Consider the following 23,880-nt stretch of genomic DNA (forward strand, 5'->3'; position numbering starts at 1 on the left):
ATGCTGTATTTGTTGAATATATTAGGTGTGTAGAAGGACATAGGGGACAGGAAGATAATAGAATTGGAGGATGGTTTACTGCAGGCTTGTTCAGCTCTAATTAAAATAATGTAAACACACTGAGTGCTGCAGTTCACTGCCGACCACCTAGTTGACTTAATGTTTTTACATGGGTAGCATTGTGAATCTTAATTTTTTTATATTCGCAAGCATGTTTTTAAAGAGCATCTTAGCTACTGACCCACGTAGCATACACGGTGTTAGCAAATTAATGTTCGCAACTAAAATTTTAGTAAGTTTAAAACAGTGAAGTGAAGACCAAAAAACCTGAAACGCTGTCTATCTTATTCAAAGGAAAAAGCTATTGTGATGTAAACTACCACTACAGAATTAAGGAAATACTTGCTGTTGACTGGACAGTTAGCCTTACAAACGGCTTCCCGTTTTCACTGACACTTTTTTTTTTTTGGGGGGGGGGGGGTTGGAATTAAATGCTATGAGCAGACTGAATGCCTTAATATTACATTTTAGTTTTTTTAAGAGATGTTAACACTAATTTCAGGGTAGACTTTGAGTAGTTAAAAAAAAAAATTGTAATTATTACCTTTTAGCTGTGGTCTTACCTAATCTCACAAGTAGGCCAGAACTGCATAGTCATCATTTCTGTGTAAGAACGTCTGTTAGAATTTCAGAATTCTGTGGATGTTTGGGGTTCAGTTGTGAGTTTTTGTTTTCCTTGTTAGTTTGGTCTTAAATACTGAGCAACTGTCATTCCAATTGGTCTGATTTTGAATAAGTACCATTGTGTGGCATTGGAGAGTTGGAGAGAGTATTGCTGTTCGTGGATCTTGTCTGTATTTGGTGAAATTTCCTTTTTTTTTTTTTTTAAGAGTATAAATAAACCCCATTAGCATTCTGTTAAGATTCTAAATTAGATGGTTCTACCCGAGTCTTTGAAGTAGATAGGTAGGATTTTTCCCCCTCTGTTGTTGTGTTGTGTAGCAATGCATTATTAAACAGGAATTAACATTTTTCCCTGCTAGATAGTGGTGGATAAAGGAGATATACAAGAGATGCTTTAAAACTGATTAATAGTTTTGGTATTCCACATAAATTATTATTATAGTATATAACTTAGAAGCTTTTTCTAGAAAATTTCTTAGCATTAGAATTTTTCAAAAAGTTGCTTTCTTTTAATCTGTTCTGGGCAGGCATACTTCACGTAGCATGGCAACATTTTTCTGAACTTCAAATAGGCGTTCTGAAGTCTGTGCCTTTGATCTGTAGGACAGGTAGTCTCAATGCACAAACTTCTAAATTTTCATGACCACAAATGATCTGCAGTGTCTGGCATGTCTCTGTATGTGGTAAAAACATTTTATGATAGATTAGGATGGATACTCTTAAGATAGTTAGATTGAGTCCATTCAGAAAACATAATGATTCTGTTACAGTTCAGTATAAGTTCTTGACCCATGTATTAAGCATATAATCACTGGATATGAAATTTGATTTCAAGTAGCTATATGTGTAGAAAACCAACTCTTGAAGGAGTGAGCTCCTATGTCTTGTTCCAAGTCAGTTTTCGAGGAAACAAGGAATAGAATTAGGCATTATAGAAGAAAATTACCAAGACCAAGCATAATTCTTATGGTATGATTATTTTATTTTTCTGAAGTACAATTAAAGCCAGTAAAAATTATTTATTTTATTTTTATTTTTTGGTAAAGGTGCAAATACCTGGAGTACCAACAGCAGTAAATACTGTTAGATGATTTAGCAGAGGAACTACTGTGTAGACATCTTATACAGTTTAGGGAAGGGAAAAAAAATCTGCATTTAATATCTGGAGGAGAAAACTATTTACATTTGGACAATGCTTGCTGTGGAGTTGACTAGATTCTTTTATTAGTTATTCATAAAACTAGTGTTTGAAGGGCTGAAACTGTCTTGTTTTTAGGTTAAATAATGTAGAATAGTATGCAACGTGCATGGAAAACTTGCTTTATTTTTTTTATGATTACGGATGAGATGCATTCTTCTGTGGAAATGCCAATTTTTGGTTTAATACTAATAAAAATAAACTCATAAATGAAGATTATAATAACTGAAATTATGTACGTGAAAGATATAAAATCAAAAACTAACTTACGTCATCGTCACTTCTTGTACTGCATGTAGTCTGAATACAGGACATGCATGTATTTCTTACATTTTGTACCTGAAGAATCTTTATTGAAATTAATAGTTTGTCTTCTTCCTTTCTTGTTATTCCCTTTGTTTTTAACGTGGTAGTAGAATCTGGATGGACCAAATTTTTAGTAGTATCATATACGTGGATATAATTTCTGTGCATAACTGACATTTTTTTTTTCTGTTGCACTTGTTTCAGTGTTAGTTTTGCTTTTCCACGCACTGCTGCCATGTGTATATGCTGATGATATATACGTTATATGGTGCAAAAAAGAAAGGTTATTGCCAGAATGCAACAATATTGATTATCTGTAAATCTCTAAGTGACTTAAGTGAGTCTTCTTCTCCCTACCCCTCCACTGGTAAACTGAAAAAAATTTACCTTCCTGTTGGTCTCTTTATCTACCATAAAATTTTATCTTTTATCTACCATAAAAGTTCTTGAATTGTTATGCTGTTATTACTATGGAAAAGAAGTTATCATCAAGCCCAGAAAACCTCTGAAGGTCCTTCTTTCCCCCTTTATTTCCCCTTCATCCCTCTGAATAGTTTGTTGTGTTTCTTGTTTTGAAATGTCTTAAGGAAATGTGTCCGTATATGTGTCTGTGTCTGAATATGGTCTGTATATGTGTCTGTATCTGGTGTGTATTTCATAAGTTTCCTCTTTGAACAATTGAACATTGATTTTGAGCAACTCTAAAATGCTGAACCACTTACAGGTTAATTAAAAACGCCCCCCCCACACCACCACCCCTCTAATTCTTGTGGGATTTACATTGAAGGTGAATGGGCCAGGAATGGGCCTTTCAGGGAAGCTTTTTTGAATCCAGGTCACTGAGGCTGTAAAGTTAATGAACTAATGGATTTTTTTCAGTTGAAAAAATGATACCCCTGAGACTTGGTGTCTTCCACAGAAGTTATGGATGTGTAGAATAGCATTATTCTTTCCCCTGACAGTTCTTAACTGGGATTGAGAAACACAATGTCTTCATTATGGTTTAAAGTTATTATAATTTTAGTATTATACGAGTAACTAATATAAAAGATTTACTGAAAAAATACATTACCCAAATTTGCCACTTATTAAATGAAAGTATTTATTTCCACTTTTTAGTGTTGGGATGTTGATCTTAAACTAACAGAAGTATGATCACATACTAAACCAAATTTTAATGCATTTTGACTGGGGTAAAAAAAAATTTCTGTATTTGTATACCGTTATGAATGATATGAGAAGAAGGCTGGAGTGTAATAGAGTTGCTTCTTTGGACAGTGACCCTTCATCTGTTACGGCAATTACAAGACAACCTATTTTAGGTGTTATCTGGAACGCTGCAGGCCTCCGCCTGGATTTTAAAAGGAGATGAGGGGAGTTAGGGACCTGAATTCCTTTGAAATTTAAGAATTCCAGCAATTTGTTATTTTTGCTCATTAACTTTGTTAGATTATAGACAAACAAACAACTCTGCTTTTCTTTGATAAGTAGAAAGTAATGTCAGCAGAAGAGGACTGAGCCACCTTTCCTCCACTGCAGCGTAAGAGCCTGCATGTGGCCAATTAACCCAAGCAAGCTGCTTTGTGGAAGTTTGAAGCAGAACTAACTTTGTGGTAGTTTGCTCATATTTACATAGTGCTCAGACTCTGAAAAGCGTGCGCTTAGCTGTTCTGCCAGTTCTATTGCTGAGTGAAATACTAGGATGTGAATGAAGTTATTAGTTTGGCCCTTATTTGTAAATGGTGAAAGGAATACCTGATAACTGATAAAATTTTGTGCTGCTTTTTCACTGTCTGTCATGTCATACTTGACAAGCTTTTGTTTGACACCTTGGGGTGCGCACATGAACTCTTGACATGCAAAACTACCTGGCTCTCCCTGTGCGTTCCAGACCTCCAGGGTCCAGCTGCAAAGAGATGAGGGATGTTGTGCTTCTGAAAATTCAGCTCTCGTTCATTCCATTTTTGGTGTTCTGAATAGATTCAAAATATTTTCTTTTAACACTACCTTTGTTTAGGATGGAAAATTTAAAGCTCTTATAATCCTGAAAGAAATACATTTTCTGCTGTTATGCAGACCTTTCAGATTTTTTTCCCATAGCTTGAATTTGAGGAAACTAGGTTTAGGATTGCTACTTTTCAAGTCAATCAAGAGGACTCTAACCTTCTCTTTGTTCTTCAAAATACTGATATTCTTTTGGGCAGGGGAGAGGAAGTAGGCAGATTTTTGGTGTCAAATGTTTATATTTATTCCTCCGATTCATTCAGAATGGATTTTTTTTTTTCAGTTATATAATCCTGACCTGCTGGTAAGCTGTACTCTTTTTTTCCACAGGTGTTATTTGCACCTTAAGTAATCTATACAAAATCAGAATCAGAAATAGGAGGACTATTGAAATAAGCCAAAAACATATTTCATATCTGATAATTCTTCTGTTATCTCTCAAAGTTAAATGTGAAAGAACAGATTTATTTGACATGTAAACTTAAATCTAAACTTCAGCCCAAACAGTTTCCAAAGGAGTGAGAGAAGTCTCAGAAGTATAGACAGTTCTTCCTTACCATTGTTAGGTTGAAGTGTTCTTAGAAAATAGGAAGTTAAGTGTCTTGTAATCATTCTCCATTTTTGGGCATTGTAATAGTAATGAGCATTGTAGAAATGTCATTGAATGCTTTTAAAAGAACCTTAGTTAATAATATAGGCAATGTTGCTATTTTGGCTATATAAGAGCTTCCATTCTATAGCAATGTCAACTGTCTTTTAAACTAGAATTTTTCTATATTTAGTCTCTTATCAATTCAGTTGTTCTAGAAGCTTGAGCAAAACCAATTATTTTTTAAATAAAACTTTATTATTATTTAAACAAGTTTCCTATGTTAGTGGGAGGTGGGTAGAGGCTTGCAGCTTGGTGGGGAAGGATTACCTCATTTATAGATATGCCTTCCGGTATTTGAAAAAACATTTATATTTGTCTGCAGATGCTGCAAAAAGTAGTAAGTTGAGAACTCTAGCTATTTGTATTTTGAATTTAATAACATTCTGCTATCTTCTTTGGGTAAAGCATAATGCTAGGGTAGAGTTCCTGATGTAATTAGTATTATTTTTAAAAATTTACATGAAAGAGACAAGTTAATTTTGGTCTGTCTCCCCCCCCCCCCCCCCCCCAGTAAGCAGCATCCAACCTCTGCTGGGAGGCCAACATCCTTCTTACTAAAGCCAAGCTGACTAAAGTATTTGCGTATTTCAAGGGATTCAGCTCTTGTGGAAAATAAATAGTAGGACAGAAGAGTGTACAAGAGGCAGAATTAAACTTTGTTACCTTATCTGCTGACATGGGTCTATACAGAATCTTGGAGGCTGGTCTGTGTCAATCATAGAGGTCAATAAGTGAATAAAAAGAGACTAGCAAATTGTCTTTCACTTTTTCACTGACCCACTCCGACAAGTAATACTCTGCTTTAATCTGTATCAAAGAGAGTGAGTATTTGAGGGTGCATTATGTAAGTTTAGCCTCATAAATTGCTAATCAAACTTATAAGTTACTTTTAAGATAGTGTAATGTAGCTTGTAGACTACCTTTAGTGAATCTGTAGGAGAGAAAAAAAGACAGGTAGATCTTGTCCATGAACTTAAATTTCCTGTAAAAGAGTCTGCGTCTCTAATGGAAAAATGGAAAGGACTGGCAAATCAAAGAATTTGAACAGTATTAGAGAGTAGTAACTACACAGGATGGCACGCAGATTCTGAATGAGATAGATGCTATTATATGCTGTGCTTCTGTTGTTTACAGCTGTCACAAGGTAATGTTTTAATCTGTAGTAATGTTTACAGACTAAATATGTGTACTAAACTCTGAAACAGTTTTTTAAAAGACTGTTGACCATAGTTTTTCTGTATGTGAAACTTTCTTATAGTTTATTAGTAGCCACAAATTCCTGGTATGAGTTTAGTTTTGGGAAAGGGAGGTAAGTTCTGTAAATAGAAAGATGTCTCTATTTACAGAATCAGGACTCTGAAATTTTGTATTTTAGTTTATACTTAAGGCTCTCAGCATTTCCAGATTGTCTTCATTGTTTCTGGGTGGTGTGTGGTTATTTTATTTTTTTTTAGAAATAAAATGTTTTGGATTATCTTTTGCCCTGTGTTTATTCAAGTAACTGATAGCTGCTTAAATTTACATACATAGTCACAGTTCAGATAAAATAGGTGTGTGGGAGGAGTCATTTTAATTTTTTTCCCTCTTTTCTCCAGGATATGGTGTTCCACAGATCTGTAAGATTAAAATTGGGGAGGGGCTTTAGGTAAAATGAAGAAGTTGCATTAGATAGGAATTGAAATCTAGAATAACTGCGGTATGTTATGAGTTCAGGATTAATCTTATTTTTCTAAATCATTTCCTAAAATAGGAAAGAGAAACTTGTATGTAATCTTTGTTTAAATTTGGTCAGTCTCCTAAACCTGTCAAAACCATTGCTTCAGTATGACAGTTTCTGTCTGTTAAGGATTGTCTTAAACTTTTCCTATAGGGTGTTGAGCAGCTATCGTGCAGTTTGCCTATAAAGCAGGCAAATGTTACTGTTCGCTAGGAGGAGCAAATCCCCCCCACCCCTGACTTTCGTTTTATTAGAAAAGGAAGTTCACAGAGAATATTATAATTTGCTGTAGAACTTATTTATAAAAACAACAGGTCCCTTCCTCTTCAGGCCCCAACCCCCAAAACAGCACTTGTTTTGTAATGAGACCAACAGTGCCCTGAGACAGTGCCTTGGAGGTAGACCAAATCTATCAATCACTGGGAAGGAGGTGCGACTCCATCTTTTAAGAAATCAGTTTTTAATCTATTTACCTCTTCATCTGCATGCTGGCAGAATAGCTCTTCATTGCTGCTGAAGGCATTTAAAAAAATGAAGTGGAAAGGGGTTTTGTCTAAAATCCTGCAGTTTGGGGGTTCTGTTTTAATTGACAAAAAGATCTCTCCCTCTCTCCTTTTTTTTTTTTTTTTTTGTCTTAATTGTGAATTCTGCTTACTTACAATTCTGCTTTTGCTGAGCAAAGCCTGATAGAGCTGGGAAGGAGAGATGGATATTGTGATTCCTGCATTTCTACTACTGAGTTCTTTCATGGAGTCCTGCCTGTTTTGCAGAGGCCAGAGCCCTTTTGGCTCTTTTTGGTTGATTTTTCTCCCAGCTTTTATGGGGAGATTCTTAGCACTCGTTACTCTGCTAACTTTTTGAGCCTAGAATGCCAGCACAGCACAGGCCATTAATACTCCTTGTGGCCGGAAACTGGAGAAGCCTAGTGTAAGGGTAGCCCACCAAAACAAGAGTAAGGCTTGAACATCAAGGAATGAGTGAAGAACAAACTACAGATGGTAAAAGTGGTGCCAATATTGAGTATTGTAAATGATAACTGCCAGATGCCATAAACTATAGATTTTCCCCACACCCTCTGAGGGAGTATAATAGTGTAGTAGGCATTTCCTGACACTCCTAGAAGATGTGGAAAATATTGTATCATCATCTCCAATTGTTGTTATGGGTCATCTAAGAGCAAAAATCTGATTATTAAGACCAGTTGTGGTGACACAGTGCTATGGCTAAAATGGAATAGCCCAGATGCAAAAGAACAGTAGGAAGGTCAAGGTGCTCCTTACTTCCTTTTTTATCCCTTCTCTTAGCTTCCATTCATGTTTTTCAGTGTATAACAGTCAAAATCTAATCCTGTGGAGGAGTATTGTGCCTGATGTATCTGGTTATCAGAGATGAGTTTTTATTTGTGAGTGTGTTATGGAATTGTTGACTACTTGACTAAAAATGTTTCTTGGGCAGTGAAGTGTAGCCTATGCATCCTCTTGCTGATATGCTGATATCTACATATTGATGAAGATTTCAAACTTCAGAGGAGTGTGAATATTGAGCTTTCCATGTCATTAATAGGAAGGCATTGTGTCTGCTCTATGGTTGAAAAATTTCTATTTCCATATCCTAATATGCCATTTCTTAGAGATTTTCATGGAGCAAACGCTAGGAGGTATCTGTCATTGTAAATTCTTGTCTTTTAAGTTAACAACAATATTGGAAGGGTTTGTAAAAATTCAAATAGTGCTAAGGTTCTGAAACAGGAAGGGAGTCACTCCTGCTTTTTTTTCCTGGGTTATCTCAGCCATGCTCCTTCTGGGATGAAGGATCAAGGCAAAGGATGCTAACTATTGTGTAACGGATTATTTAATACCATCCTGATGAATTCCCTGTCTTGGAATGGAAATGAAGACTACTGGTTTTGTGTCACTTGGGCTGCGGGTCTGGACCCCTGTGACAGTACAGTTCTAGGTGGCAGCAGTCAGCTGCTGCTCTGTTTGTCCCCTGACCCATAGGGAAGGGGGAGACAGAATAGGCTGCAATTACTAGTTGCAAATGTTTACTTGGAGAGCTGCTAACTAACTTTAATTGTTGGTATCCACTCACTTCCTTCAAGGTAAAGAGAGCATAAACACTTGCAGTCTGTAATTACAGGTGGTTGTCACTCCAGTGCTGTGGAGTATTAGACCTAAAGGATGTCATGGAAAAAAATGAGCCAGGTGTTGGTTGCGGTTTGCAAAATTTTGCGAAACATTGCTTTGCAGTAATCCCATTTCGCTTGGTGGTGTGTAGAATGGTGGTAAACACTGTGCAACTAGTCTGTAGAAACATGTTGAGTAGTAATATTTACAATTTTTTTTTTTTAAGTAAAAAAAATCTGATGAGAGTTTTTTTACAGTCTGTTAAAACTTCTGAGAATTGACAGTGGCCTGTTTGGCCTGAGATGTTTGAGAGAACTTTACAGAATTTGTCTAGAAACTTTTACTGCAGGAAGGATAAGAAGCTGTGACACTAGTTTTATGAGTACCTGTTCATATGCCTCCTGTTTCTGCTGGTGGGTAGATCTCTGTGGATACTCCTACAGAGATTCTGTAGGTCACTTATTACCTCTTCCTCCCTTCTGTCTTGCCCATCTCTTCTTTAAGAAGGCTAAGTAGCTACTCCCATAAGAATAAACTAGCAAGAATTCAGTAGGTTCTTAATGGTTTGCTCCTTAACTGCCTTTCCCTCCAACTTGCAGCACTTCAAACATTGTGTTCTGAGAAAGAAGAACAAGTTTTACAGCATAAAGGCAAAACAACCAAAAGACAACTTAAATTGAGAAGAATGTGAAATGAACTTGCATTCAAGGGCAACATTGCTGAAAAAGTTGAGCAGAATGGAAATTAAACCCCAAAGCATGTATTCCTGTACAGTTATCTGGATTTTCAGTGGTAGATGTATTTCATGTTCTGTCTGAATCTGGGAGTTTCAGTGTTGTTTTTTGACTGCAGGTGTAAAAGCTAGGGAAAAAATGCCTTGTTGCAGCAGCGGCCACAAGTTCATAGTCTTCTTCACCAGTGCATTTCAGTTGGAAGACCAGTACTGACAGTTTTAATAGCTCACCCTTACTCAGGAAGCCCTGATCTTCTTGCTTCCTTGGTGTACAGCTGTATCCTGTGCAACTAGAAGGGAGCTAATACTTTTTATACGAATGGATGTATGTTAATATCCAGACTGTTGGAATCTAGCCGTTTGCCCCTTTTGATTTAAGGAGTGCTAATGAAGTTACTCAAAAGAGGTAGTATCCATAATGTTAGCTTCTAGGAAGGAGTCACTAAGAAGTATATTCAGGACTCTTCTTAGCTTTATCTGTTGGTGTCTTGCTCTTTAGATAATTGCAATAGATTGACAGTGATAGTTGGTTCTGTCTCAGTTTTTAATAGGATAGACAAACATCTTCTAAGAAAGGGCTTAGATATAGCTGATCCTATATTGAGGCAATACTATGGAATAGAGGACCTCAGTTCTTTGCAGACTTTGTTTTTCTATGAAACTCTAGTACTTCGTGTACAATGATGTTATAGTCTAATTACCTCAAGATATACTTTGGCTACGTTTTGTGTTCAGATGTTTGTTTGAGTTGCATCTTTGCATCATTAGCATTAGGGCAGTGGTTTGTGGAAGTTTTCCAACTAGTGGTTTCTTATAAAGCTGAACAGCCATGCCTCCTGCTAGTACCAGACTTGACTTTTTTTGCATTTCCAAAGAAAGGTAATCTTCAGGTAAACTGAAGTAAATGAATACATTTCCTATATTTAGACATTGGCTTCTTCATGTCTTTGTGAATCTGGGTTCACAAGCATGACAATTGTATTACAACTGTGCAATTCAGTTTTAAAATATAACCATAAAGAGTTTACAATAAATCTGGGAATGAGCATGGAGTAGCATGTAGGCTCTGATCTTGTAATCAGATTTGTGGAAGAGGATCACTTAGATGCTTTGTTTGTAGGGATCTAGAGTTGCATAAATCTTCACTGTTGGATCAGACTGCAGGATTAGGATCATAGTTTTTTAACAGTGGTGTTAGAGAAGCTGTTCTACAGAGTTCTGAAGATGTAAAAAAATGTTCTAATAGCATCACAAACTAGTTTTATTTCTACTTTTTTTTTTTTTTTTGGAAATGTCTGTGCAAGTCTGATTAAAGAATGGGAACAGAAAGAGATGAACTTGCAAGTTAAATAATCCAGGAGAATTAGTCATTGACTTTTTCTATAGATTTGAAGATGATAACACAGTAGCAGCTTTTCTATTCCAAAGCTGGACAACTTTTCAAAGTGAAGAGAAAATGATAACATATTTTTGCTAAAGCTTTACTTACTGTTTGATACAGTGCAGTTATTTAAAATGTTAGGAATCTTTGATTTGCTAGAAGACACTGCTGAAAAAACAAGCCAGCTATGTTTGATGCTTTTTGGAAGACAGTACTCTTCTAACTTGATGTCCTAGCACTTTAGCAAACCTGTTTCTTGGAAAAACACGTAGATATTGTTAATCTGAAGCAAGTCAGTAAGTGGCAGAAAACTCTGTGTTCGTATTTAGTGAGTTTGGAGAAATAGTTTTGCAATCATTTCTTCTTCCTTTTTTTTTTTAATAGCATTTGGATTAAAAGTAATGAACAGTTTGTTTTTAACTTTTTCCTGAACAGATCTGAATTATTAGGTGTACTGCTCATATGCAACAGATAAAAATGTTTACTGACTGACCGACTGCAAAAGAAACAGCAATGCTGTAATATCTCCTCAGACTAGTAGTCTGTGATTTGCCTGATTTATACCGATCATGTTTTTTTGTTTGTTTGTTTGTTTGTTTTTTAATGTGGTGAGGCAGTTAAATTGCAATTGAGATCAAAAGGTTGTCATGTTGGCTGAGAGATTTTTGTGTTTAGCAAGGGGAGAAATGATATGGGTAAATGTTGCTCTGAGTCTGCTTTTTTGAAGATAAAAATTTTTTTAATAAAAAACTGAGAAGCTTTCACTTTAATTGCTCTCTGCAATATTAAATGGTTGCCTTCATTATCAGTACTTGTAAAATTGCTTGTTCAGGAAGGCTTTAGAAAATCATTTCCCTGAAGAGACACCAATGTACCAAATGCAAATTAAAAAGAAAAATCTTTCAATATTATAGATAGCAGGGAAAAAAGAAGCTTGGAGATTCAACCATTTTTCTTTGCTATTTTGGAGTATTGATTTTGGGGAGAATGGAGGCTAAGAATTTCTAAAAGTGTTTGCAGGTTGCTTGTTTTTAGATACACATTGACATAACTCTTAGGTTTCAAAGACATACAGATTAGTAGGTTAATAGCTCTGGTATCAGGAGAGTGAAAAAGTAGTAATTTGTAGGGTTTTTTGTTTGTTTGTTTTCTTTTAAATCGTGAAAACCTTTATTCTTAAATGAAACTCCCAAAGACTAGAAGAATGGAGGAGTATGTGTCTTGTTTTGATTTTCTTCACCATGGTCACCTCCAAGGGAGTGAAAGACCTCACCTTATTATGGGCTTTACTTTTATTTATAGTGCCTAGAAAACTTGATATTCTGAAATTGAATCTTAAAAGTGTCTTTTTAATTAAAAAAGTACTATTTATTGTTGTATTTGATTACAAATGCAGGCAAATCTAGTCTTCCTTGTCCTTCCTTCCACTCTTCCCGTACTGTTTTTCAGGTGGAAGGAGAGGGAGAAGAGAGATAGGATAGTGTTGGTCATGCCTTTCCTCTATAATGTCATACCATTATTCTTTACTCTGTTATTACTTTCTGCTTTCATATTCAAGGCTGCTTTGAAAATATGGGTTTACTCAGGGATATTTTCTTTCTCTACAGTGATGCTGGGAATAGTAGCTTTTTTTCTTGTTCTTCAGCCATTTTCTTTAGATATAAAATGTTAGATGAATTCATTTTAGTATAAACTAAACCAAACTTAACTTTAAACATTGCATTTTAAATTGGTTCAGTTAAAATATGTTTTTTCTCAGTTGAGTGACAACACTTGAGTATATCGTAAACTTTATATAATGGCAACAGCATACATCTTGTTGCTACCCTTATTGAGTCTGTGCAATCCCAAGTACTGCATTATCCATAAAGCATCATATTTTGAAGCACCTTGTTTTGACAAATAATTTGGATTGATAAAACACAATTGTAAATTGATTTACTCTATTTAATACATAGCTGAAGACAAAAAGTTGGTTTGCTATTATATTGAAACTTTTTAAAGAGCTCTCTTTTGCTGAACTTCTCTTTATTTGGTGTATTTACTAAAGTGTATATTGTGTGAGTAACAGATCAAGCTGGTGCACATTCTGCTTACAGTTTGCTGTGTATCTTTTAGGAAGTCATTTAATCTTCTTTGTGCAATAGAAATATATTCTATATAGCTGGTAATTTTAGAGGCTCCCCTCCCCCCCCCCCCCCCCGGAAACACCTCTAAGTGTTTGAATACACTGAAATATCTCTGTAGTAGGCACATAATACTTTGGCCATTAACACATTGCTGTAAATAAAGAAACACCTAGTTAGCTCAAGCAGATGGCTAAATAAGGTTGCTGACGCTGTCAGACATTATTGTCTTTTATTGCACAAGTTAGTTTGGAGTCTGATTAAGCAGATCAGTGTTGCAGTATGGTTTATAAAGTGCCAAGTAGCATGTTAGCATGGGAGGAAAATTAACTGACCATCAGCTATTACAGTGCAGAGGAAAAGTAGGGAAGAGGCTAATAATGTTCATGATCACCCACCTCTCCCTGCTGCCCATACTCTGCTATCACATTCTGTGGACTCGCAGATCTAAAGGAGAAGACATTCAACCTTTTCAAATGATGCTTTTCATAACTATTTCTTGAAACTCTTGCTGGTTTTGTCAACACTGTTTTTCTTTTGCTAAAGTTTGAGAAACCTGGTGATGTTGAAAGTAACAAAATGTGGCAGAAGCAATTGCTGCTGGCAGCAGGAAACGGTTACAACTTCTACAGAAAACTTTCCACAGTGGTCTGTCTTGATTCTAAACAATAATGTATTTTTTTTTTAATGTTACAGATGACCATGGACGAGAAATATGTAAACAGCATTTGGGATCTCCTGAAAAATGCAATCCAAGAGATCCAGCGCAAGAACAATAGTGGTCTCAGTTTTGAGGAGCTGTATAGGAACGCGTATACTATGGTGTTACATAAACATGGAGAAAAACTCTACACTGGACTAAGAGAAGTGGTCACTGAGCATCTCATAAACAAGGTATGTAATTTTAGGAATTAAAATTGAAGTCTTTTACTGATACAGAAGAATTCTGTATAGTTATTTATTTGACAAGAATCTAACTTTGTTATGTTACCTTGTGTGGAAATCATATTGCTATGCTCAACAATGCTCAGTTTAGAGCTAACCTTCCAGCTTAAATGATTTCATATTCCAGATACTGCTTGCTGTAAATTACTAATGGAGAGTGGACCATAGAAAGTATTTGAGAGTAAAACAGGAAACAACTTTAGCTGAAGCATCACTGCTGAGATCTGGGATTTTTCAAAAAGATTTGTGGCCTTCTGGTGGCATTTTATGACTTTCTCAGATAAAGTTTTAATTTGCTTTCCAGTCAGCTTTTCATCTGTGGAACAAAATAAATACCAACGTAAAAACTTGTTTGTTATGGGCTAATGAACTAATTCACAATTTAATGAAAGAGTTGTGCTGCGATTACACTATTTAAAGAGGCTCCAGGCAGTGTGCAAAAGCATCAGCTCAGCAACAACAAAAGTCCTGAGTAGTCTGCATTCTATCATTTCAGCCTTTTCAAAACTGTGTAATTCAGTCCAAATTACATGCAGAAACATTTTGTTTCTGAAGAAGTCATCTGAGAAAAGGGCTCTTCATATCTCATGTTAAATGATGGACCCGCACCTCTTGTCTTTGTAAAGGAAGTTTAGAGTTAATTGATAAGTGTATTATTGAAATGAAGTTAAACCTCACTTTTTGTGATTCTACGTAATACTTAGAGACAACAGGATTGTAGATCTAGGGAAAATGCCTGTACTTACTCCTCGCGGTAAAACCCATACCTGCTGTCTTTTAGAACAGATGCATGTCTACTTTGACCCCATACGCTGGCTGTGGGTCCAGATGGAATATCAGATTTTTGTCCTGTTATTGCAAGGTTTGATTAGGAAAGTCATACACCATCATGTATCTTGAATGATTACTTCTGCCTGGATTACAAAGGATGGATGGGAGGTTTATGTAGAAATAATACATGATGCTTGGGGAGTTTTTTGCTCCTACTAAATGGAGTTATTGCTGTCACTATGCAGAGAAAAGCATGTTATTGCTGTGGCACAGGTGAAAAGATTTTCTTTTCTAAAAATCCTAGTTTGAAGAGGTGCAGTCCAGGCGAGTGTAGTCCAAAAAACTGCTTTAAATGTGGGGCTTTTTACTGTTTGCATGAGAGGAAATATCATATATGAAGTGGCTAAATAATTTATGGCTCTGTCGTTGAATTGTAGCACATCTGTGCCTCTCAAACACTTGTTTTCATAATATGTGCATTCATAATCTATACTATTCATATAAAATGTGGCAAATGGCTGAGGGGTTTTGTGCCTTGTATATGCTTGTGTTTACAGTCTATACTTGATAATAATCAGGATACTAAACTTTTAGATTTGAGTTCAAATCCTGATTTAATTTGAGGAGTCTCCTGTCGTTGTTGCTAGCTATTCTGCTTATTTAAATTATCTATATGCAAAATTCATTATTCTGGAGCACTGATTGTGTCAAATGGACAGAGAGCTGAAGATTCTGTGAGTTTGTACTATCCCTGCAGTGGCTGAGAGGCTTTTACAGGTATCGATGTAGAGAAAAATCGTTCTGACACTTAATGCTGTTTTATCTGATGCTTTAAAAAACTGTTCTCTGATGTTCCAGTACTCTGATCTTTAACCTGATTAATCAAAAGGTATCTCTGCACAAGGAAAACAGATGACTAAAAGCTTAGAGGAAATACATAGGGTTAAAGTCGTTTTTTTAAATAAAATGGCTGAATACTGGGTTTTTGTAGTTAAATGCATTAATTTAAAATGGCTAAATTGCTCAGATGTCTGGTGATGCCCACCTATAAGTTAAATCTCTCGGGGGGGGGGGGGGGAGGTGACTTCCTTCAAAAAGTCCTGAAAACTAGAACAAAAAAACCCACATTTTTTGTAGAATATTCTTAGATTCAAAGCTACTTTTTCTTTGTTGGAGTTTGCTTAAGGATGTTGTGTTGGAGTAGTTATAGCCAGAAGTATGGAAAAAAGTTTATTGTTTGTTAAGAATAAGACCAGTTCTGAAATGACACCTCATGATTGTGTCTGAAGTGCTAATTGTAAGATAGATAAAACAATGTTTATCTGTTTAACCTCACATTTTGTGTAACAGAAAGTTAGAGTAATCTTGTATTTTCAGTTGCTCTTTCCAAGAGTAGTTCCCCTGTTAAATATTAAGTAGCTTTTTAACAATAAATATTCTAGCAACCAGTCTCTGTAAAGTTATATTCAAAGAATGAAGGGTGGATGCTAGAGTTTGAGAGGGGAGAATTTTGCCAACTAAAATGTTTTTCATTTTCATTTTGACAAAAGTTAATGGATTTCAATGGCAGAAATGATTAGGTTTTAGTAAAAGACAGATAGGCAGTGCTTCAGAGGAGCCAAACCCAAATTTTGAATACCTGGAATCCTTGAAACAGAATTGCCTTTTGCCATCAACATCTACTGGTTACCCTTCTGCAAATAAGTTATGTTCCTGTAGTATTCCAGTCATGCTGGCTAATTAAGAATAGATGCAGAGACTAGGTAGGGGCAATGTATTTATTCAGATGTTTTTACAAATAGTTGTCAAGTTTGGAATGCAAGAGTGTTTTTGGTGGGACATAGTCAAGAGCTGTATTTTTGTTTTATGCATGTTTAATTGCTAGATGAAAGTTGTGCTCGCCCAGCATTTTTATTAGAAAGAAACTAAACACTTTAGAAAATTATTTAACTTCTAAACAAGAAAACTTAATACCACATGTTGTCTTTACAGCCTGTTTATTTGTAAATAAAGTGATAGGTGCAAACATGGTTAGTGTATGTGCACAGGATAAAAGCACACAAACAAGGTACTGTGAAGTACGCGTGATTTTGCACTTGCAGCCCCTCACCAGCTTGTAGTTACAGTTGCTGTGTTCTGGCTGCTTGATGGTGGAAGCAGTAAGCCAGGTAGCTTACTCTGCACCATTGATAGGAATGAGCTGTCTTGAACTGTCTTGCATTTAGCACAGGATAAGGACATGCTACACTTGTCTTTGTCTATTGAGGTTATTATTAAAGCATAGTACGTGTAAAATTAAATTTAAAAATGGCATTGAGTAAAAAGTGCTAAAGCCTTTTGCCTCATTTCAAGTATAAAATGGCGTGGCCCTAATTCTTTTACATCTGATACTACTTTGATTTCTCCTTTTCTTTCCATTTGACAATCTTGTAGCTTCTTGTGGACACTCTTCCTTCACACATTTTGATCCTAATCTGTTCCTCTGTCACACAACACATACTTAGTTTACAGCTTTCTAAACTGTTTGACAGGCAACAAAGCTTGTATTAGGAGAAAAAAAATAGAATTAAAAATCTGGAAGTTAAAAATTTTGCAGGATGATATTTTAAGTTCCTGTCACTATTAAGTCTAGTGAAATCTAAACCCGTGACACACTCAGCATATCATAAATGTTCTGTAAATTGTGTGTGTGAGAGAGAGATTGTTTGGTTGGCCAAGCCCAACTCAGTGTTTTTTGTGGGTAAGCAATGTGCTGACATTATTGGTTCAAACATTTCAGAAACTGTGCTGTATTAGAACATTACTGCAAAGGAAGAGATGCATGGGATCCCAGAAATCTTACCAAATACTTGTGTTGTTGTGTGTGTCTGGCATGCCAGAGTGCCTTCCACCGTAGTGGTTGTCTTTGCTGATCTGACTGATAAAGCTCAATAGAGACAGTGGATGCTATCTCAGAAGAAGAATAGTGAAAGGCATGTGGGAAAGCCTGTGGTAAGGGGGACACAGTTGCTGGTCATTGCAGGACATTATTAGGTGCCGGAGGGCTGTATGGGCCACTGGTGCAGAAGGTATGGGGTGAAGGAAGTGTCTGCTCTGCTGTGGTACTTGTAAAGGAATGCCTGGGATCCCTGGAAAGTCTGGTATCATGGTTGTAACAGACTTATTAAGCTTTTAAAGTATTATCTTTTAGACTATTTACAACTTTTTTTTTCCCAGAAGATGAAGAAACTCCATAATAAAAGATTTTGAATCTTTAGGCCTTCGTTCAGAAAGTGCCTTTGTCTCTTGCCTCTCGCCTCGGAAGGCTTGGGCTGTTTAAGCCAGTTGTTACAGTGTTGAGAATTATGTGATTGAGTGATTCCTGCTGCTGCATCAGTGCAGATGCTGTAAGAGAGAAAATGCTATGCCATAAGTCTGCATTGTGTATACTTAATAGAGAATTATTTAAAGGAATTGAAAACTATACCAACATACTATTCTTAGAGATGGGGGAGGGGGTTGCTATGTTTCCTTAAAGTCATATTCAGTGTAAAATATAGTAGAGGCAAAAGTCATATACAAGATTTCATCCTTGCAAATATAAGAAGACCTTATGTAAATTATGAATCTGCTAGTTTATTTTGTAGACTGTATATGGACAGTCCTAGTTAAGCTGGATATGCCTGCAAACCCACCACATGACTTCAAAGATAGTGTCGTAGAGATACAAGCTCAGCTAATAGAAAGTAACATTCTGCTGATAAAACTTTCCAGACTGAAATTTTCTTAAGGCTTTGGAAGAGCAGAAGCTGTTTCTGAAAGGCTTCGTTGCCTATAGAAGAGGGCAGATATTCTTTCCCCCACACCACTGCAAGTCAGTATTTCCACCAAAGAGGTTTTAGTCATGCCTTTTTCACGGCTAGTTTTTTGTGTGCTGTAGTTTTTTGGGTTTTTTTTTCTGTAATATTTGGTGGGTGATTATGGAGAGTCTGTGTTCTACATTTGGAAATTAAGCATTAGGTATCCCAAAGGGTACTTAATTTTGCACAGGCAGCACTATTTTCAACCTTGTGGCAGATTTTAACAGATGAAATAGGTCTTGGTGCTGTGATGTTGATGATTGGCCTCACGGCCCACACAATGGCTGTTTAACATGTGTGACTGGACAGTTACAAGCAGTAATTTGGTTGGCTTTCGTAGCACCTGAAAACAGTTTTTCAAACCTGTCTGCAGCTTAAAATAAACTGATGAGAATGTTGTTGAGAAGCTGCACAGAGAGACTTGTCTTGGAGTCGCTTTGCGTAGCGCAGTGCCCCACCTGGGTTCAGGACACGCTTGCGGAGGGCTGCCTGGCGCCCTGTGGGGAGCGTGGCAGCCCCCAGACTTCCCCGGCTGCCCAGGAGCAGCTGGTGTCGCTGCCGCCAGCCAGCCGCCCCGTGCCCCTAACCCTGCGTAAGGAGCTCAGCCCTGGCTCATCTGGTAGGTTGGGAGCGTGTAATTATAAAGACACAGTGGCTCACTGTTGCAAAGCTTTTTCATCCTGGAAAAATTCTGTGATGGCCTTGCATACTCAGGTAAAATCAGTCAATCCCCACCCAGGTGATTTGTGCTTGTAAACTAGTCATGTTTTTTAGTTTTGTGTTGGTAAGTCTTACTAGCATGGTTGATCTAGAAACTACTAATATTCCCAAGTTTTCTTCATATTGATTAAAATACTGAAAGCAACCATGTCATGTTTCTTTTTCTTGTTCTGGGAGATTCTGCTTACTCTTTACAAGTTTGTTAGATGAAGTTTTTTAATGGATGTTTATATTTTAGCTAAAAACTACATAAATTGGGTGACAACAGCGCACGCACTTGGGAGACTGAAGGATAAATGATGATCAGCTGCCTCAGATTTTCCGAGAGTGAATAGTGCTGTCTGTGAATTACAACTGCCTTATGTGGTTTCCAAAAGCAAGGAGGAGATTGCTCAGGTCTGGGGAGTAGGAGTTTTGAAGATTTCGGAAAGCTTTGAGCAACCCACAAGTATACCTAGATTCAGTCAATATTAGCAGGGGTGATACTATGGGGATAAGTTCCTGCACCTTTCTGAGGAAAGGCCATAGTGTTTGGATGGTATGCCATGCTGTGTTTTTTGCTTTACCGTATAAGTTTATGGAGTGTATATAGTAGCCTGCTGCACTGTGAAAATTACTTACCTTTATGTTGTTTTTGTCTAATAATCCTTAAATGGCAGAACGGTGTCTGTCAGCTGTTTGCATTTGATGTTGGTGCAGGTTGTTGCTGCTTGTTACATGTGTTTTGTTTGCCTGCTTGAATTCGCAATACTGTAATTTACGCTAGTATACGACTGATTTTCAGTGTCTCAGTTTACTTGGGGATAGCAATGTATGAATACAGGGTTTTTTCTTTCTTTTCTTCCCCTTCTCCCCCCCCCCCCCCAAAAAAAAAAAAAAAAGAAAAAAGGATAAGGTATTACTGGTATAGGTTTACTGTGAGTGGGGGAAAATTTTTCAAAGAAGGCAAAATGTTTTGTGCTAGCACAAGGGTATGAGTTAGAGACGTAATATCACATGTCACTCACTGACTATACTAAACTATCTTCTTGGCCACCCCCAAGAATTTTGGGGATGTGGGCAATGTGACACTGATCCCGTTTATTGGATTGGAATAGTCAATAGTAGGTTGGCTTTATTAGAAGGACAGAAAAAAGAACAGGAAGTGAGGGAGCATGCCAGGAAATGCTGTTGAACTGGTTCTTACAAAATGGGTAAGAAGTTGCATTTTCCTCAACTGCGTTTTCATTTGGACCTTCAAGGTAAGGAAGAAAAGAACTTGTGAAGGTGACTAGCTTGAGTATATCCAGGGTGCTGGCATCTGGTTTTGGGAATAAAATATACCACCACATGAAATACAAGTACTGTATTTCTCTAGGTATACAGAATGATTTTTCTGCAGAAAGATGGTTGTTTGTGGTGGGAGGTTGTCTGGCAGTGAGGAAGAGTAGAACCTGCATGTTGGGAGTGTGTCCAGTTTGGTATCTCTTCATTGTATATTGAAGCATGTCTATTTGTCAGGTGAAGTTTTTGTAGAAGGAGTTGTCTGCTTTGGTTGTCATGTTAAAAACAGTCGACAGCATAACAAGAAGTTTAGGCTGTGTTTTCTACCAAAATCCTACTCAATTCTTCATAATATTGACAGGTGGCTGGAGTAACACTAGAAGTTTTTTGGGTTTTTTTAAGTTGTCTTGTGAATTCGTATTTTGAATTTTTGTACTAGGCTTCATCAAAATTATGGCATCATGTTAGGTAAGCTAGCTCATGTATGGGATGTAAGGAGGCAGGATGTCTATGTCAGCAGTTAAACAGGAAAGTGATGTAGTCGCAGTGACCTGAGCATTATGTATCACAAATTAATGAGGCATGGCAGCTAGATTGTCAGAATACTTTGGATCTCAGATGTGGTGAAGTTACATGGTCACAATGTTTGCATGATCACAAGAATAAATTACTCCTGATTCAAGTTGAAATAAAATCTTTGAAACAACTGGCTGATTGCATCAATGTAATCAGTGTCATGGAGAAAGGGATTTCTGTATCAAGAAATGCAATTGGAGCTAGTGTAGGTTATTTAACTGTGGACTTTGTGGATTGTGAAAAGCCTGCAATTAAATACCATGTATCATTCTGCATAAAACGTAGCTCTTGTATGCTGTTACATACATATTGACTCTTAATTCTAAAATACGGTTGGTTTAATCTGCACCTTAAGATGATAGTGGCAATTTTTTGATACAAATACTATGAGTTTGAAGCACTTCTCTTGAAATTTCCAAGTCTGTGTGTGTGTGTGTATATGTATATTCTAACATTTGTTTTAAAATGATGGACTCTTAACTTCTTATCACTTGCAAATATGTCTTTGGATGACTTTGATATAACATGTAAATTAATTCATATTAGTGAATTAGTCATATGAATTGATTGTGAATTGTTCTTTATCTATTGATCGTGGTAAAAAGATGAAAATCCCTGGAGCTTCAGGTGCTATGTGGTAACTTTTCCTTGTAGCTGTTCAGAAAATTGTGTGTGTAAGGACTGCTTTTGGGATGTGGGTTGGTGGACCAGGAGCCAGGTGGAGTGTTCTTGGACTCTTAACTATCAACTTGGATCAAGACCATTGCTTCTTAGCCTCTGAGCATGCTTCTCTGGTAAGGCATACAGATACCTAAATGTGGTATGAAGCACAGCCGTGGTGGTGGTTCTTCGTGTCGCAGTGTGGTCTGGAAGAAGATCCCCTATGCAACTGCCTTAAGCTACTGGTTATGTCTGGTCTTCAGCGCTGACTGTAGCACGGGTGGTAGTGGCTGAGAAGCTGTGTGGGCAGCAGCTCCTTCCCTTGGCAGCTCCAGTGCAGTGACAGCTCTGACCCTACAGGCAGGGGGGACTAAGGACAGTGCAGATGCACCAGCAGATTTTCCCCTACTGTGGAGACAAAGGGAGATGAGGTGTACTTGCTATGGTGTCCCTCTAGTGTGCAGAAAATACTTAAGTAGCAGCATTTGGTTTAGCTTTCTAGCAAGTTACTAGCAAGTTCTAGAAAGAGAGACAAAGGAAACTTTAGTAAAAATAAAAATGTGTTCCCAATTTTGTTAGTTTAGAAAAAAGTCTAACTTTACAATTACTGATCTTCAAACTGTTTGTCCATAAGGTAGCAGCCCCCAGTCTTTATTAGAAGTTATGTAAAATCTTTACATATTGAACCATTTACCTATTTAGGTGCAGATTTTAAGGCATAGAATTCAGTCCCCTTCTTACTGTCAGATCACTTTGGGTATAGCTACAAAACCCAGCTGCGCAAGTAGAGTATTGCGGAGCTGTAACAACTTAAATCTATACCCTGCCTAGACGTACCAGCCTTGGGTGTTACCAAAAGGGATGTCTGTCAGCACCTTCCCAAACATGCCTAAAGCTGTGGATGCTACTTCTAATATCTCCCACTTTGCAGGCCATTGACTTATCCTCATTTGAAAGAGGGACGGAAAATGTTTCTTCAAACTTTCATTGAAAATGTTGATTTTTGTCAGTATTGGAAGAAATACTAGAGTTGTTTTGTCATGTATGGAGAATTTGTAATAGATTATATGTGTGCTTGAAACCAGCTTTGAATAAGCAGCTACATTTCTGTTCTTTAACAGTTATCTGTTTTTTTCATAATGGGTATCTGATGTTTCATGACAAATTCATCATTAAAGAGCAAAAAAAGAGCTTTTGCTGTTTGGAGTTGAATATAGACTCTAGGTCCTGAAGGCTTATTAGCCAACTGATTAGACACCTAGGCTGTATATGTATTTTAGTAGCCACGAAAGCCACTTTATTCTAAAGAGGATGATGAATTCAGGTGGCTTTTGGGTTAAGACAGAGGGCAGAGTGTATACTGTATCTTATCTCAGGTCAGTTCACACATTTTTTAATCTGGAATAAATGTGTGTGTTTGTGTTCTTGCTTGTTTGTTTTTGTTTGTTTAAACTCCTTGAGTTTTTCTTTAAAATGAGTTTAAAGCTTGAGTGCTGCAGTACATGATTCCTACATGAAAATGAAAACATGAGACTGGATGTTCTTTTTCATCAATAAAAAGTAGTAACGTAAAAAAGAAATAAAGCCTGAGGCTGATGGGACAATTGAATCAACTAGCAAATGTGTTCATAAAAACAGTGAAGATTTTCTTTTGTTCTCTGGAGTCTTAGTGATTATGGGCTATTAGTTTGAGAGAGTCTGGTCTTTACTAAGTGAATGTTTCTTTTCAGAACTGTTGTTTGCTGCAACTTTATACTATCTTGGTATGTTTTACTACATGTCATCATGACCAATTTTGTACCTGTACATGTTCCTGTTTGTAGTATTTACTAGTACTACCCAATATTCTGAAATGATTTGTGTTAGTAAAGTTAACATCTAATTGAAACATTACAGCATAGGAAATTAAATCTTTAAGAAGTTGTATAAAAATATTTGTAACATTTGAGACTTAAGGTATTACTATGAAGTTTAATATGCTTGGTTATTTTGTTGTTAGCCTCTTTTTAATGGTGTAAAGCTGCACTTTTTTTCTGCCCAAGTCAAATGCGAAGTAGGGATGGTCAGTAGCTAGGAAAAGTGAGAACTTGTGATATTCAGGGTAACAGAGGAGCAACGTTTGGGTTTTGGTTTTGTTTGTTTGTTTTTTAAGCAAAGCTTATTAGTATTTAAATGATGT

General features: G+C 36.7%; 1 protein-coding gene across 1 annotated transcript in view; it reads left to right on the plus strand.

The window, feature by feature from the left end:
- CUL3 (cullin 3) overlaps positions 1-23,880 on the plus strand; it is a 61,119-nt gene that overhangs the window by 4,977 nt on the left and 32,262 nt on the right. The window contains exon 2 of the mRNA XM_067301917.1: positions 13,624-13,821. Coding sequence (XP_067158018.1) covers positions 13,624-13,821 — 198 coding nt within the window. The remainder of the gene's footprint in view (positions 1-13,623; positions 13,822-23,880) is intronic.

The sequence above is a fragment of the Apteryx mantelli genome, chromosome 9 (genome assembly GCF_036417845.1).
Source record: "Apteryx mantelli isolate bAptMan1 chromosome 9, bAptMan1.hap1, whole genome shotgun sequence".
Classification (NCBI taxonomy): domain Eukaryota; kingdom Metazoa; phylum Chordata; class Aves; order Apterygiformes; family Apterygidae; genus Apteryx; species Apteryx mantelli.